This window comes from Passer montanus, unplaced genomic scaffold, assembly GCF_014805655.1.
Source record: "Passer montanus isolate IOZ18808 unplaced genomic scaffold, ASM1480565v1 scaffold9, whole genome shotgun sequence".
Lineage (NCBI taxonomy): Eukaryota > Metazoa > Chordata > Aves > Passeriformes > Passeridae > Passer > Passer montanus.
The window spans coordinates 2,204,835-2,219,637 of record NW_024374367.1 but is presented as its reverse complement, the minus strand read 5'-3'; the positions used below and the strand labels follow the sequence as shown (position 1 = coordinate 2,219,637).

General features: G+C 42.5%; 1 protein-coding gene across 13 annotated transcripts in view; it reads right to left on the bottom strand.

Annotated features, from left to right (window-relative positions):
- Positions 1-3,172: 3,172 nt before the first annotated feature.
- The window catches only part of PBRM1 (polybromo 1), a 52,837-nt gene continuing 41,206 nt past the window's right edge, over positions 3,173-14,803 (bottom strand). For 5 of the 13 annotated variants that reach the window (XM_039734139.1, XM_039734140.1, XM_039734141.1 and 2 more), the window contains 3 exons: positions 8,034-8,104; positions 6,402-6,618; positions 3,173-6,276 (listed from right to left, as the gene is read on the bottom strand). In XM_039734139.1, coding sequence (XP_039590073.1) covers positions 6,104-6,276; positions 6,402-6,618; positions 8,034-8,104 — 461 coding nt within the window. In that variant the 3' untranslated portion in view covers positions 3,173-6,103. Of the gene's footprint in view, positions 6,277-6,401; positions 6,619-8,033; positions 8,105-10,360; positions 10,517-14,359; positions 14,519-14,803 lie in introns of all 13 variants that reach the window. The other 8 variants (XM_039734134.1, XM_039734135.1, XM_039734132.1 and 5 more) reach the window with 4 other exon arrangements.

Here is a 14,803-nt window from a genome sequence, read left to right as displayed (position 1 = left end):
TGGGGTGGGAATCCTGTCCCCAGGGCTGGCTGCTGTGTCCCAGCAGTGTAATCTTCGAGGATCCTGCTTTGATACAATTGTTTAATGTCTGAGGGGAGGGGTGCAGCCTGAAGGTGCAACAAAGAAGCCAATTCTTAAGATCAGCCTGAAATCAACCCCGAGGAAGTTCATGACCTCAGAGGGCTTCCCGTGCTGCCTCCTGCCAGCCTTTGTAAGTCTTCATCAGCTCAGAGACAGGGGCAGCTCTGTAGAGGTCAAGGTGCAGGTTCCCCACTTGCAAACACAGGGGAGCCTTCGTGTTGTGCCTTCCAAGGCCTTGATCTGGAGGATTAGTGCTACTTGTGTTTTCAAGGGATAAAAACTGACAGAATTAGAGATGTGACTGTGTCACTGCATATTTTGATTGAGCAGCAAGTGAATATCTTGAGGAAAGCCTCTATTTCAGAAAAAGAACCTTTGAGTTTAGTTCCAAGGCAGAGCCCAAAACTCGTGAACAAGCTGCTTTTTGCAGATGGTCGCAGACCATCATGCTGAAGTCAACCCTGACTGTAGCAGTAAAGAACAAAGCAATTAATGAAAACTGCTGAGCTTTTGCTCCATCTGATTTTATTTCTTGAGCTTTTTGAAACTCTCTTGTGCTCTGTTGTCATAAAACAATTAAGTTTTTCAATATATGGGTTGTTTTTTTTAAGCAAGAGCCCTGTACCCTAATTATTTCCCAGGACTTGGGAGCTTTGTGAAAACTTCCTGTGGCTTCCCTGAAGCACTCCTGTACTAGCAGCAGTGTTGCACAGACAGCGTGAGCCAAGCCCAGCTCTCACTTCAGACTCTTGCTTGTTTTGCAGTGACTGTTTCCCACTAGCAGCTGAGAGCACCAGGCACATCTGGAAGATCTCTGGGATGGCTCCAGCCAGGTAAACAGAGAGGGAGGGAGGCTGCAGTCACTCACAGGATGTCTGGTGTCAGGGAGTTCCATGTCACTGACCGCTGCAGGAATAAAATCCTCTGAGCTGGCATTGCACCACTTCAGGCAACACAGAGCTGTTATGACAGAATATGAAGCTTGACATTTAGAAATCTGAGCTGCAGTCTCAGTGTGTTTGCTAGTGCTGACCCTTTGGCATTTTTAGATTTTGCCAGTCTCTCACTAATGCTGGAAATCAGAATAGCTGCAATTCCCCATTCCAAAATTCCAGCCCATTCCACAGCTGAGAATACTCGGGGATTTAGTATCGGTTTTAAACTACACCCCATCTTCAACAGCCAAAGCCTTCATTTGGTTTTGCAGTTTTATTCCTTCCGACTCCTAACTCTGTGCTCTTTGCCTTCCCCAGTACTGCCTGACTCTCATGTCCCTGTCTCCCTCCCATCCTCCAGCTTCCCCATCCATCTGCTGTGGCAAGGGGAACAGGGAGGAAGCAAGAGCTCTCCTTTGGCTCGGCACTCAGGCAACACCTTGTGGCTGTTCCAGGTTGTTGGAGTGAGCCAGGGTCACAGCTTTCACTTCTAGCCCTGCCAGCTCCTGCCAGCCCCAGGGCTGAGCACATCCCTCCCTTCTGCAGGGAATCCACTGGTGTCCCCCTGGAGCACAGCTCTCACCCCAACAGCATTTTCACGTGTTCTGCAATGGCCACAGCAACAGCTTGTGGGTGAGACTCAGCAAAGCAATCCTGCTGCAAGCTTTCCAAACTGTGGCAGTCAGGGCAAGATGGATACCAAGCATGCAAAAATTCAACTCAGTAAGGCAGCAGCAGTAAAAAGTCACCTGGGAACAAAGAGTGATACCTATGCACAAGCAGTGCTGCTCACCACTTCAGCATTTGAAAGGGGACAACTCCACCACCAATCCAGAATGATTCTGGGGAAAAAATGGACCTGTTGATCATTCCCCTGCAGCTGTGCACACAAGGGTGCAGCCATCTGCTGAAAAACCTGTGGTGAGCCAGGGAAGAGCTGAAAGAAGGAAGGATGGTTGTGCCAGCCTGCACTGCTCCCTGGCACAGGGCTGCAGCAGTTTTATCCAAGCTTTTCAAAAGCAGCAAAAGGAAGTAACAGCCATCTGATGTATTGGGGAATTTTTCCTTGGTGCAAAACTCTTCCTGTCATCAGTGGAGGAATGCTTTCACTTTGGACTTACACACAGATCCAAACTGCAGCTGCACTCTGTTCCTGGCTATCCCCAGCTCCTTCAGAAAGGGGAAAAAATCTTCCCAGCACTGGTGGGGTGAATGCTGTTCCTGAGGAACTTCCTGAAATCAGTACTGGATGCTGGTGCTTTATACCAAAGATGAGGGTCAAATTAGACTCACTGGCAAATACAGTAGGGCAAAATTAATAAAAGGTTTCATTTTATGAATCAAAATTTCACTGAACCAGAGCTCACACAATGTTCAGTGCCCAGACATTCTGAAACTTCAATTTTGTGCACTTGTAGCTAAGAGGGAGCTACATACATTTATGGTTGATCTTTAGTATCTCAGACTGAACAAATAAGATGTGGAGGATGATTAGAATCAGTTTCCTCTGGGCAACTGCAACAGAAGGGTAGAAGTGTTGTGAAGCTGGCAGCCTGTATGAAAGGCAGCATTTATCCCTCAGGCTGAGAACACGGCTGTGTGTTAATTGAATAATGCTGTGTTCTGTTTAAATAGCTCTCTGTAAATTTTATGCCAAGCACCTTAAGAGGTTCCTATCACTTAATTTTTCTTGCGGTTTGTACAGAAAATTTCTGTCCTTGGTTCTAATTGAATTGTGTAAAAGATGCTTTTTCCATGTTACTCATCTAATTTCCTCTATTAAACAGCTACATGGAAGACAGTCCTGAACCACGTTAGCTTCTATATGAAATTAAGGCTTGCTGTTTATTTTCAAACCAGTTAATAAGGAGCATCTGGGACTGACTGAATCTTACCACCTCCACTCAGGCTGGTTCCCAATGCTTCAGATATTTTTCAAGGTTCACTGTTCATGTTCTTGGATGGCTCAATTTCCAAGACCACTGCTCTTATCACCTACAGGAACACCTCAAAATACACAGGACAATAGGAAAAGGATATCTTATCCACACACAAGCACACATGTACCAAGGACTTGAGAACATCTGGATCAGCTACAGCCAGAATTACCTGAAATAAAATCCTAACAGAAGTCTTAATGGAACACTCAAACCTGGTTAATCCAAAACACTTTGCAAACTATTTTTATTCAAATTAAAAAGACTCAGGTAAACAAAGTGATGGTACATACATGTTATAAACCTGGTTAGCAGCTCAGCCTTCAGCAGTACAAGATCTAATGAAAAGCCAAGCATGGATAAACCAGGTACAAAAACATATGCTGAAAAAAAGTCACCAACATCAACGTTTTGAATTTTTACACAAACAGTAAATTTTCTCATGGAAGGGAAGGACTGAGGAAGAGAACAAATAATTATTAGTTGTCTCCAACTGGTTTATGAAAATACCTGTCCTGGTTTTATCTATTTTCCACTCTCACAGAAGCCAACCATTGCCCACACATCCTTTTATTTTAATATGAAAGTTTTGTTTACACCAGTACAATGAACGGCAGTGAAAAACAGATGAGGGGCTCAAACACCCACAAAGAGAGAAAAAGAGACAGACAGACATGTCTTTTTTTTTTTTTTTAAACCAGAGTGAGAAGTTTCTTTTGCTGGTTTTGAATTCTAGACTGTAGCCATTATATCCTAAATTTCACTGCAATCGACTGAAATGCCTCCAGTATAGAGAAAAACGATTTTGAAATAAATAAGGCTTAAAATAATTGATCAGGGCCAGCCCAGTGGCTTGTTGGTAGTGCTCTGCACTGCCTTGAGGGAGGAGCCAGGTTTTGTTTGCACTTCCAATCTCTTGCTCCTGGGCCAGAAAGAGCAGTGAAAGGAGGGATTCAGCTGCTCGGCAGGAGAGAGCCAGTGCTGCACATCTGCTCATCACTGACCTTCAGATAAATTAAACATCTGAGTTATACAGGCTCCAAAGGGAGTCCCATCCAGTCCTCAAAAGAAAATAAATAAAACAATAATTTAATTAAAATTCATCCCGGGTTCTTTGGTGTAATTTTTGTTAATGCTGAGAAGTAGGAGAATCTGGTGGTGTATTAGTACAATCCATGATAGTTCCAAATGCTCAAAAACTAGGATTTTGCTGCCTGATTCACTTCAACATCCCATCTTTGTGGCTAAAACCTGCAAAACCTATGGTAACTTAAACACATTTTACAGGGGTGGTCTAAGACTATTCAATTTCTACTTTATTAAATAAAATTGGAAATATACAAAGGCCAGTAAAGAACTTCTGTACCATGGGTGTGCTACTTGTAGAGTTCAAAACTGTCACTTCCCTCTATGTTGTTTTGCTCCATTTCCTTCACATCCATTGCACATGTGACCTAAACTAACTGTAAGTGCCTATTTGTAATTACCTGGGGTATTTTGTGCAATGACTGGAAGATTGCAATAGGAGAGGGAGAAGAATTGGCCACTAAAATTAAATCACAGTTTATACTTGCAAGTGTCACTTCCCTCATGAGTATTAATTACATCAGCAAAACAAACCCCAAGATAGCCAGTATTTGAAGGAAAATATTTAATTTAACCTTCTGCCACATATACTTAAATGAAAATGTTCTGTACCAACAGACTTTAGAACTCATTTCCACATGATGAACACCTCTACCATAAATGAAGTGTACCAGTAAATCAGTTCATTTGGGCTGAGTTGGAGTGCTCACATTCCTGCTGACTTTTCCCAAATTCACAGAGCTTTCCCAGTTACTTAAAGCAATCCAAAAATATTAATTCTTTTTCCAAAATTAAATAAACAAAAGGATTTACCTTTAAACAAATAACTTTGTAGTCCAAAAGGTTGGTTAGTTGAGGACAGGTAAGTTTTTAGCAGAAGGCAGCCACAACCTTGAAATTTGGCAAGAAGAGTCGATACCTACTTTACTTAGGAAAAAAAAAAAAAAAGAAAAAACCCCAAACCCCAAAACAACCCCAAACCCTTTGAAGGCTGCAATGCAAGTACTCTATTTCTCCAATGTACTGGGTATGCTGACCTTACACATGCCATACCATACAGTAGTATTTTACTTTCAAGTTAATTTAAGCATCCAATTTCACTCAATTTGCATTGCAAAACTTTAACTAAGGTTAATGAATACACTTAAAGAAAGCATACAAAAATGTCTTACAATGCCCAATTGTGTGAATTTCAAAAAACATCACATTACTTCACTAACAGAACAACTCCACTTTTCTCCCCTAACTTACCTTCCAAGACCTGGGCTGGTTCTGAGCTCTGCGAGCCTCTTCCAGCACAGACAGGAGCTCCCAGGGATGGAACTTCCCTGTCCCACTGCTGGGTATTGGGGACATCACAGAGCTCCCAGCACAGGCCACGGCAGATGAAACACCTCCCCTCTAAGGGCCTGCCAGCACAGGGGCCGTTACTGATTTAGGATCACAATGGCCTTGGCTACACAGGTCAGTAACTGGACAGGACTGGACAACATGAGCAGTCGAGACACCCCTGTCCTGTCCATACCAGCACTTCCAGGGCTGCTGTGGCCCACGCAGCCGCCTCAGTGTTGACTTGGAATGCCAATTTTCCTTAGGGCCAAAGCACATCTTACCTTTAGCTTCCTTTAAGAGATCCTCCCTGTTCACACCCGAGCAGTTCTGCCCGAAGTGGCCAGCACACACAAGCACAGGTACACACATTCTTATAGGATGTAAACTATGACTACTTCACATTCCACTGTATCAATCTCTAAATGCTTTGTTTTCCTTTTTTTTTTTTTTATATAAAAACAATGGCATCAGATTCTCAGCAATAAAGTATAAGAAAGATGAATCCTTGACTACACTCAACCAATTATGAAATCGCCTTTCAAACAAAGGAAACATATGCAAAAAATCTGTGTATTTGATAAAGTCAACTTAATATAACAAAAAGTGAAATATGCTTATTAAAAGTGTCCTTATATAAAAATGGTCTTGCAATGTACAGTAAAATGCAATACAAATTATTGTAGGTTATCTCTGGCCACCCAGCACCGAAGCAGCGGCAGTCCCGAGGTGTCCCTACACGTTCTCCAGGTTGTAGGCCTGGCGGATGTTGAGGGTGTCGCGCAGCATCAGGTCCCGCAGGCGCCACAGCGCGTCGGCCATGGTGGTGTGAGCGCCCTTGCTCTTCAGCCAGTGCGAGGGCAGCCGGCTCTCCTGCTCCTTGGACAGGTGCACGTCTCGCCTCCGTGCTGCAAAACACGAGTGCTCCCATTAGTTCATGCTTTATTCTAGAGAAAGGCAATATAACTCTGCAATTCTCCTTTTGCTCCTACAAAAGCAAAAATAATGAGCTACGAGGAACCCAAAGCCTTACCTGCAAGGGTCTGGTCCCACTTGCTGATGCTGTTTGACTCAGCACTGAGCCCCTCAATGTATTTCAGGTAGGCTTCAGAATGGAGGAGCCTCTGTGTCTTTGGTGGAGGGGACACGAACATGGGGGTGCTGGGCTGCTGCAGGACGGGCTGGCTGGCGGGGCTCTGCCCGGGGTACGGCGGGGGCGCCTGCTGGCCCGGCGGGCCCAGGATCCCGATCTGAAAGGAAAAGCAGCCAGGAGTCACACCCAGGGCACAGCGGGGACTGCAGGGCACACCCCGGCCTTGGGGCATCCTCCTGCAATGGAGTTTCAACTGATGTGCAAAAGCCTGAGGAAATTTCTCTGGAGATGTACAGAGAAAGGAAGTGCAAACCAACTATTCATACTCAACAGATATTGTTCATATTTCTGATTTATGCAAATATACTCTGGATATCATCACCATATCTCTTCTAACCCTAATTACGCCTTTGATCTCCGTTTTATTTCATGTTTTCTCCAATTCGATATGAAATACTGTGGTCTGTGAAGCACAAAATTTAACTCTACAACACCTAATCCAAACTGATATGGATCCTTAGACAACTGGGTTTCTTCCACAGAATCACTGTCAGGCAAAAATCTCAGGCAGGAAAATTGCCAGTCACTTGAAGAATTCCCACCACTGTGATTAACCAGCAGCACTGAGAACTCTTAGGACAGACATCCTGTGGTCTGGAACAACTCAATGTCATGACATCAACACTTTACTACTTAACTTCTGGTACTCAGAATCACAGAATGGTTTGGGTTGAAAGAGGCCTTAAAGCTCATCCTATTTCATCCCCCTGCTATGTGCAGAGACACCTTCCACTAGACCAGGTCACTCCAAGCCCCATCCAACCTGGCCTTGAATGACTCCAGGGGTGGGGCAGCCACAGCTTCTCTGGGTCAGTGACTCTGAATAAAGAACTTCTTCCCAGAACCTACTAAACCTCTCCTCTTTTAGTTTACAATCACTCCCCCACCACCACTATCTGCCTGTGGATAGCCATTCTCCCTCCTCTTCTTTACACCCTCAAGCCAAATCCACATTTGTCTTTATGATGCAAAAATTTGGTCAGTAAAACTGGGAATGTTCTGAACAGTTAATCTGCATTAATCACTGAGAAGAAACATCAGATCATCACAGTTCCTCAAACATAAATTCTGAACTGCCAATGAACATCTGCTTTATCAGTTTGTGAAATATGAGTATTTTTTACCTACTTATCAGGAGCTGATAAAATGGGCAGTGTACTCTCTGTGTCACAAAGCATGCAAAACCTAAATTATCAGCAATTTCACACTATGCTAAAATGACTCAGTTTAGTAGAAAACTAAGACAAAACACTGCCTTTTAATGTTTATAAAACACTATTTATAATGAAGTTACCTCACTGGACCAACGTCCCGAGTGTAACAACAATTCAACCATAAATACTGACACGCTCTCTGAGTGTGAGATATTAACTGGTTCTAAACACATCAGAACATTTCATTTCTGTCCTCCCTGGGAAAACCTATGTGCACGCCTACATGTCTGAACTGGGATGTTGCTCAGATGCCAATTCTGAGCCTTAGAGCCTCATAAATAATGCAAAAATGACTCACCTGCTGTCCAAAAGGACTTGCTCCTGGTGCTGGAGTGCCTACCATAGGGGACACATTTTGGCCTATAACACCTATATTCCAAAATATAAAATAATTAGTCTTACTTCAGAGCAGTGACAAATGCCTCTTTGGTCTTCAACAGCAAGAATTCATACTTTGATATCACTGCTCACAGTTATTTTAAGTAGATGTACAACAATCAAATATCCCCCTCGCCCCCAATAAAAAACTTCACAAGTTTCTGAATGAAAAAAAAAGCCAACATGACAACTACCAAACACTGATATGTGGCCTGTTGGATTATTTTAGTTAGAGAAATGCAAACTGAATAGGTTTTGCTTTTCAGGTGTTTTTCATGTTACTTAGTGATTGCCTGACTGCATCTTTTCTTTTATAATATACACCTTTGGCTGACAGGATCTTCCTGAAGTCCTTTCCTTTAAGAAAGGAAATGCTGATCTGCTTCAGCAATATTTAACATTTCCTTTTGTACACAGCAGGATGAAATTCAAGCCTTTGCACAAAATCTGTTACTTCTCACTAATACAAAATGCAGGTTAAGCTTCAATAGCCTTAAATACAGAACAATGAATATTTGAAATCAATGTAAAAAAAATAAAAGCTGTTTTTCTCAAACATATTGGGACTTCTCCCTACTGCACAGAGTGCAGCACAACTGTGTCAGTCTTACATACAAAAATGTGCACATCTAAATGAAAGTCATGCAGTTCCTGACATTTGACATACAGATGCTTGAAAGTTGTGTGTGCTGCTGCTTTTCCTTCTGTTTGTGCCACTTCTCATGGTCATTCATTGGAAAAGCTGCAGACTAACTGTGCTCTTCCTGAGGATTTAATTTACATTAATTAAATGCATTTCTGTATCAGTGATCAAAGGATGTGCCAGTGGGTTTCATTCACTAAAGGGTTTTTCAAATGCACTTTCCATTTGATCACAGCTCCCATTTTAACTGTATCTGTACCAACAGCAGGTCAGAATTTGAGAAAAACATTGCTAACACAAGCTTTGGAATTGGTCCAAAGGGAAGGAAGGGCTCTGGAGGAGGGCACCCTCCCCTTCCCAACATCAGAGCACAGCTTCACCCTCAGCCTGCTGTGCCCAGCTCAGCACCACTTCACGTGTGGTCCTCCACTCCCAGACATTGTTTCTTTGCTAACCCACATCCTGTCAGTTTTTCACACAAACACCCAGCCCACGGCAGTGGGAACAGCCCTTCAGAGGGATGCAGTGTCCTGGATTCACCTCCCACACGCTGGGCTGATGTGTGCCAAGTGTCACTGCACAGCTGCTGTGCTGCTCCCTCCAGGTGCCACGGCAGGGAATCCAAACCCAGCCAAGCTGCAGGGTACTGCTGATGGATTTCAGAAACACCAGGCAAGCAAACAAAAACTCCCCAGCTCACATCATTTGTGTACAGATAAAATTCTTAACAGAGCTTCTGACAAACACTGTTACAAGGGGGTAGGGGGAGGCAAATGAGACCATTTTGTCCACAGCTTGTTTACTGCTGAACAGAGGGATGGCACATCTTTTTCACAGGCAGTTGAGTTATCAGAGGTAAAAAATGAATCAGCGGGAAGCAGGAACAGAGGGCAGATGAATGTTTTTCCCCTTAATTGGGAGAAATTAATGGCATTAACATTGGCAAAATATTTGTTTCATTTAAGCCTCACTTTTCATTAAAAGTGTGGCAAAATATAGCAAATGCAGTAGAAATACTCTCAAAAATCAATTCAAAATTTTGTCACAGAGAATTCTGAATTCACCTTGTCCCCACATGTTTCCAGTCACTGTTCTATCAGGAAGCTTTAATCTGAACACTGTTTTACAGGAACACATCACTGCCCCCGTGGCCAAGGAGTCTTACATGACCAGGCTCACTTCAGTGCAGTCTGACATTAACACACTGAAAAAGGCTCTGGTAAGGAAAGAGAACAATGAATTTCATTTATAAGCCCACTTCAAATAAGAAAAGGATGAGTGCAGAGACACTGTTCAAATGACATAATGATATGAACAGGCTGATTTCAGCTTTTCACACTTCTGATATACTCAAGTACAATCACCAAGGCTTTTCTGGCTGGAATAAAACTCCTGCTGGAGCAGCACCACTTTCTCCAGTGCCCTTTCCCTCAGGGCTCACTGGATATGCTGCAGTGTCAGTGTTTTGCACACCCCTCACATTCAGCAGTGCTGCTGCTCACAAACCAAAGGCACAAGCAGAACAAGCTGCAGAGAACTCCTGTAACAACTCAAACCAAGTACATGACAATGAAATAAAGAGGGAATGAGGATGAGGCTCTTACCGGGTGGTGGGATGCCTGGGATGCCTGGCATACCTGGCGGGAGTTGGTGGGGTGGGGGCACCCCTGGGTGAAGTGGCTGCATGCTGCCCATGCTAACAATGCCATCAACTGGGCCCTGCAAAGGTGGCAGCACCGGTGGATAGCCACTTATCATGCCTTGAAGGACACAACAAATTTCAAACATGCATCAATAACATGCAATATGGTCTACACAGTATGCACAGACATGCACTATCCACACACACACAAAAAAAAAAGCACCTTTAGTACAGCAAGACAGTACTACAATTAGTATCTTGCATCATGCCTTGAAGGACACAACAAATTTCAAACATGCATCAATAACATGCAATATGGTCTACACAGTATGCACAGACATGCACTATCCACACACACACACAAAAAAAGCACCTTTAGTACAGCAAGACAATACTACAATTAGTATCTTGCAAAAAAACCCAAAAAACAACAAAAACAAAAAATAAATATGAAACCTATACTTTTGATGAATTAGTATTTAGTGTATTTGTATGTTTCTCACAGGGCAATAAATGTTGAATACTCAGATATGTTAACACAAGGAATAAATTCAGCCACAATTAAATGTTACTAATGCAAGCAGTTTTAATACAGCTTAAAGCTCTGCCATCTGCATCCAGATTACAAACACAACACTGACTGGCCAGCCCCATGGACAGCCCTGCTCTGTGGGCTAGTTCAGAGGCCACAAAAATCAAACCCCAGACATTTTCCTGCAGTACACATGCAAAACTGATGCACAAAAGCCCTACAACATTCACATACTTGAAACTAATGGCAGTGATGGGTGATTTTTATTAAACCATTTCCAGAATGAACTAAGGCAGTAACACGAATTTTAAACTTGGGTTTAAAGTGCTGGACTGCAGTAACTTACACTCATGGCATTAGACTGAAGTGAAAGGACTTAAAGGAGCACGTGCAGTCCCTCAGAGAATTTCACTGTCCATGTCTGCAAGGTGTCTTTAGAGGAAAATCAGTGACACTGCAATCACTGTATTGTGCTGCTGCTCAAAAAATTCATTTTCTGCATGTAAGGGAAGAAAATTGAGAGCTTTCTCTGGGTTTGGCTCAGATTTTCTGCTATCCATGTAGTGAACCTAAGCAGTGTAACTGCACTATGCTTGTTAGGCCCTGGAATGTTTAATTTAAATGGATGCATTGCCAGGTAAGCAAGGAAAGGGGTTGGAAAGACAATGAGAAGATGACAGAGGACAGAAGCAGGTCTAGAGAGATGAGGTAAGTTAGAAATGCAGATTTGCTGGGGCTTCTAAAGTCTGCTCCAAGAAACCACTAAGTCTTTGCCACACTCCCTGCAATTCACAGAAAGAACTTCCAAAACAGATTTCTGGAATGAGACTGGCCAAAACCTCTCATCAGTTCTGACTGAGAACAAAGCTGTAACAAGCTCAGGGTCCAAACAGGAGGAGGAACAGCTAAAAAATAAAAGCTAAACCTGTCACTTCCTCAGGTCGTTACAGAAGAGAAACCTCTAATCCCAAAAGCTTTACATGGAGAAACCAACAAGGAAATAAAGAACTAATTCCCTCCCTCAAGCCTTCATTTTCCACAGGGCACCTAGACTGACAAGTGAAATATGCTGTAGGTACCTATTTCACATATCTGGAACCTCATCTGTACCTCTTTATTACAGGAAAATCCATATTTCTAATGGAGAAAAGAAAAGAAGAAACACAACAAAAAGCCTCCTTGACACAAAGAGGTTCACACTGCAGCTACTGCCTGGTACCTCCAGTGCACCCCGAGCTGCTGACACATCTTCAGAGCAGTCAAGGAACTTCTGAAACTTTAAAACAAAGAAACAGAAAACTCTCCAAGGAATCAAACCCGTATTTATCAATCATGGAAGCTTAGTTCTACATTTCCAATTAAAATACTCAACAACTAGCTAATAAAGGTGCCATCAAATGTCCATGAGAAATCATTTCTTGTAGCTCATTCCAAGTAAGAGCAGTCATTTTCTTAGCCCATGTATGAATTGCAAACTTTTATTTTAAACTACCAAACATGGCCAAACTATTTCCAGCTCCCACAACTGTGATTTAGGATGTCTTTGAAACTACTTGTTCTCCTGTTTTTTATTATAACAGCGTAAGATTATGTCAACTTTTACAATATCCAAATGTAGAAGACACCAAAGTGCTGCACACTAAGAGAAAACACTTCAGAAGGCTTCCAGATTTCCTGGCCATGGCCCATGGCCATAAAGAAGTTCTGTGATGGAGAAGCTCTCTGAACTACAGAAAAGCAACCCAAGGATGGAGGAGGATGTCAAAGAGGTCCAAACAGAACAAGATACTTCCAAGTAGGACTTGTGCAAACCAAAAGATGAAAGACTGTGTTTTTCAAATGGGCCACAAAAGTAGGAGTTCAAAAGGATCTGCTCCATCATCTATTTTAAGGAAGTATTTCCCAAAGCCAAAGTGAAGAGCCTTCAGTGTTGATCTGCTCAAATAAGACAATGGCCTGAAACAGAGGTGTGCTGCCACAGGAAATAAGGCAGTATGGGTAGTTGGCAGAATGCACATTTTCGGGGAAGTTTTAAGGAAGGTTAACAGCAAGTATTAACATCCATCAACACATGCCTCCAAAAACTGGAAAAGTGACTCAGTGCCAAAAAACCCAAGAACCAAACTAAGAAAACACAACTACAAGAGGATGGTATTTCTACATATTCTAGACTGAAGTAAATTATTCACAAAAGAGATCAGCACTGGGAAACTCTTTTTCCCCCTCCTTTTTTTAATATATGCACAGATAAGTGTACACACACACACACATAAACATACACCAACTGCAAACAGTTCAGAGGGAAATTACCATGAACAGAGTGAAAAAAAGCCAAAAGAAAAATGCAACTCATTGTAAATAAATGCTTTATAACCTGGAGATCATGAACCAACTAAGGAACGTGCCTTCAGTTAAACATCCATGCAGCCTATTTACTGAAAGGGGATTTAGAGATTGTGATGAAAAACGCTTCAGGCTGTCAGCTTGAAATAAGGCCGCAGCCTGTGAGATGAGAAAGAAAAAGAAAAATGACAAAAGAATAAATGGAATAATTGGAATGTTTAAAGGGGAAGTTAAATAGACCCCAAAACTCAAACCCAGAATGCTCCAAATAATCATTTTTATCTACTCAGCACTGTTTTGACCTTGACTGAAGCAATTTAATTCTTATTTTCATTAGAAACTGGGGATGGAAAACAACCTATCAGGTCACACCTAATTAATTTTCTCACCCATGTATGGCTGATTTCCATACAAGAATCTTCAGTGGACTACATTGTCTTCAGATCTGATCCTGAAAATACTTACTCCGAGCATACTCCCTATGAAATCAAGCCGGATTACAACTGGTAAGGAGCTCAACACCCAGCAACAGGGACCTCGTGGAAGAGTTCTCCAAGCTCAGTTCTATTCTGAAAAATAACCTGATAAAACCAGCAATGTTGTCATTTTGTCTTTGTTTCTGCAACGGCTCTAGATCCTGGTCTGCTCTGCTTACCAGTGCCTAAGAGGCAAATCTACAAAGCTTTTGCTTGGATTTAAAATGTGTGTTACATCTGCTGGCCTCTCACCTCCCTGATAATAAAACCCCCAACGATTTCCCTCCTGCTTTACCACTGCCACAGATGCTGCATGCACTAGATGACCATTTAGCTGCTGCTCTCCTGCCACAGCAGGGCTGAAGGTGAACTCTGCGAGGCAGAGTGAATAAACACGACTGCACACTACCAGAACAGGAGCACTGCACGAGGAGGACCCTGCTTCCCTGGACACCAGGCCACTGCCGCACTAGGCACCTTCATCATGAAGAAAGACTGAAGAGTTTGAGCTTTTGCTTCCAACGTGACCCAAGAGAGTGTTTGTTCAGAGTTATGAAGGGGGTTGATAAAAGTGGATGAGGAAAAAATGGTCATAGCTCCTACGTTTTACCTGCAACGGGTGTCAAGTGCTGATTGAGCATTCCCATTGGTGTTGGTGGCGGCACCACCCCCATAAGAGCCCCGACAGGAGTGCCTGCCCGGGGGGAGGAATTCTGCTGCTGTGCTGCTCGCTCTCTCTCCTGCTGCTCAGCAACTTTAGCTGCCCGCTCTGTAAAAGTATTTTAGATTTTCAGTTCTGTTTTGTAACCCAGACTTTCAAAATATTATCTGTTCATTAAAAAGGACTAGTCAGACACTGGCATAGTTTAGTCAAATATAAAGTAGAACAGATGAATCTTTTTTATACAGCATATGATTTGATTTCATGTGGCTGCAGCTAAGACTTTTAGAGAACCTTTCATGAAAAATATTCCACAAAGTTTTATCTCTTTCTAAAAAAAATTAAATAATTAAAATAAATAATAAAATAAAATTTTTAAAAAATTAAAAGAAT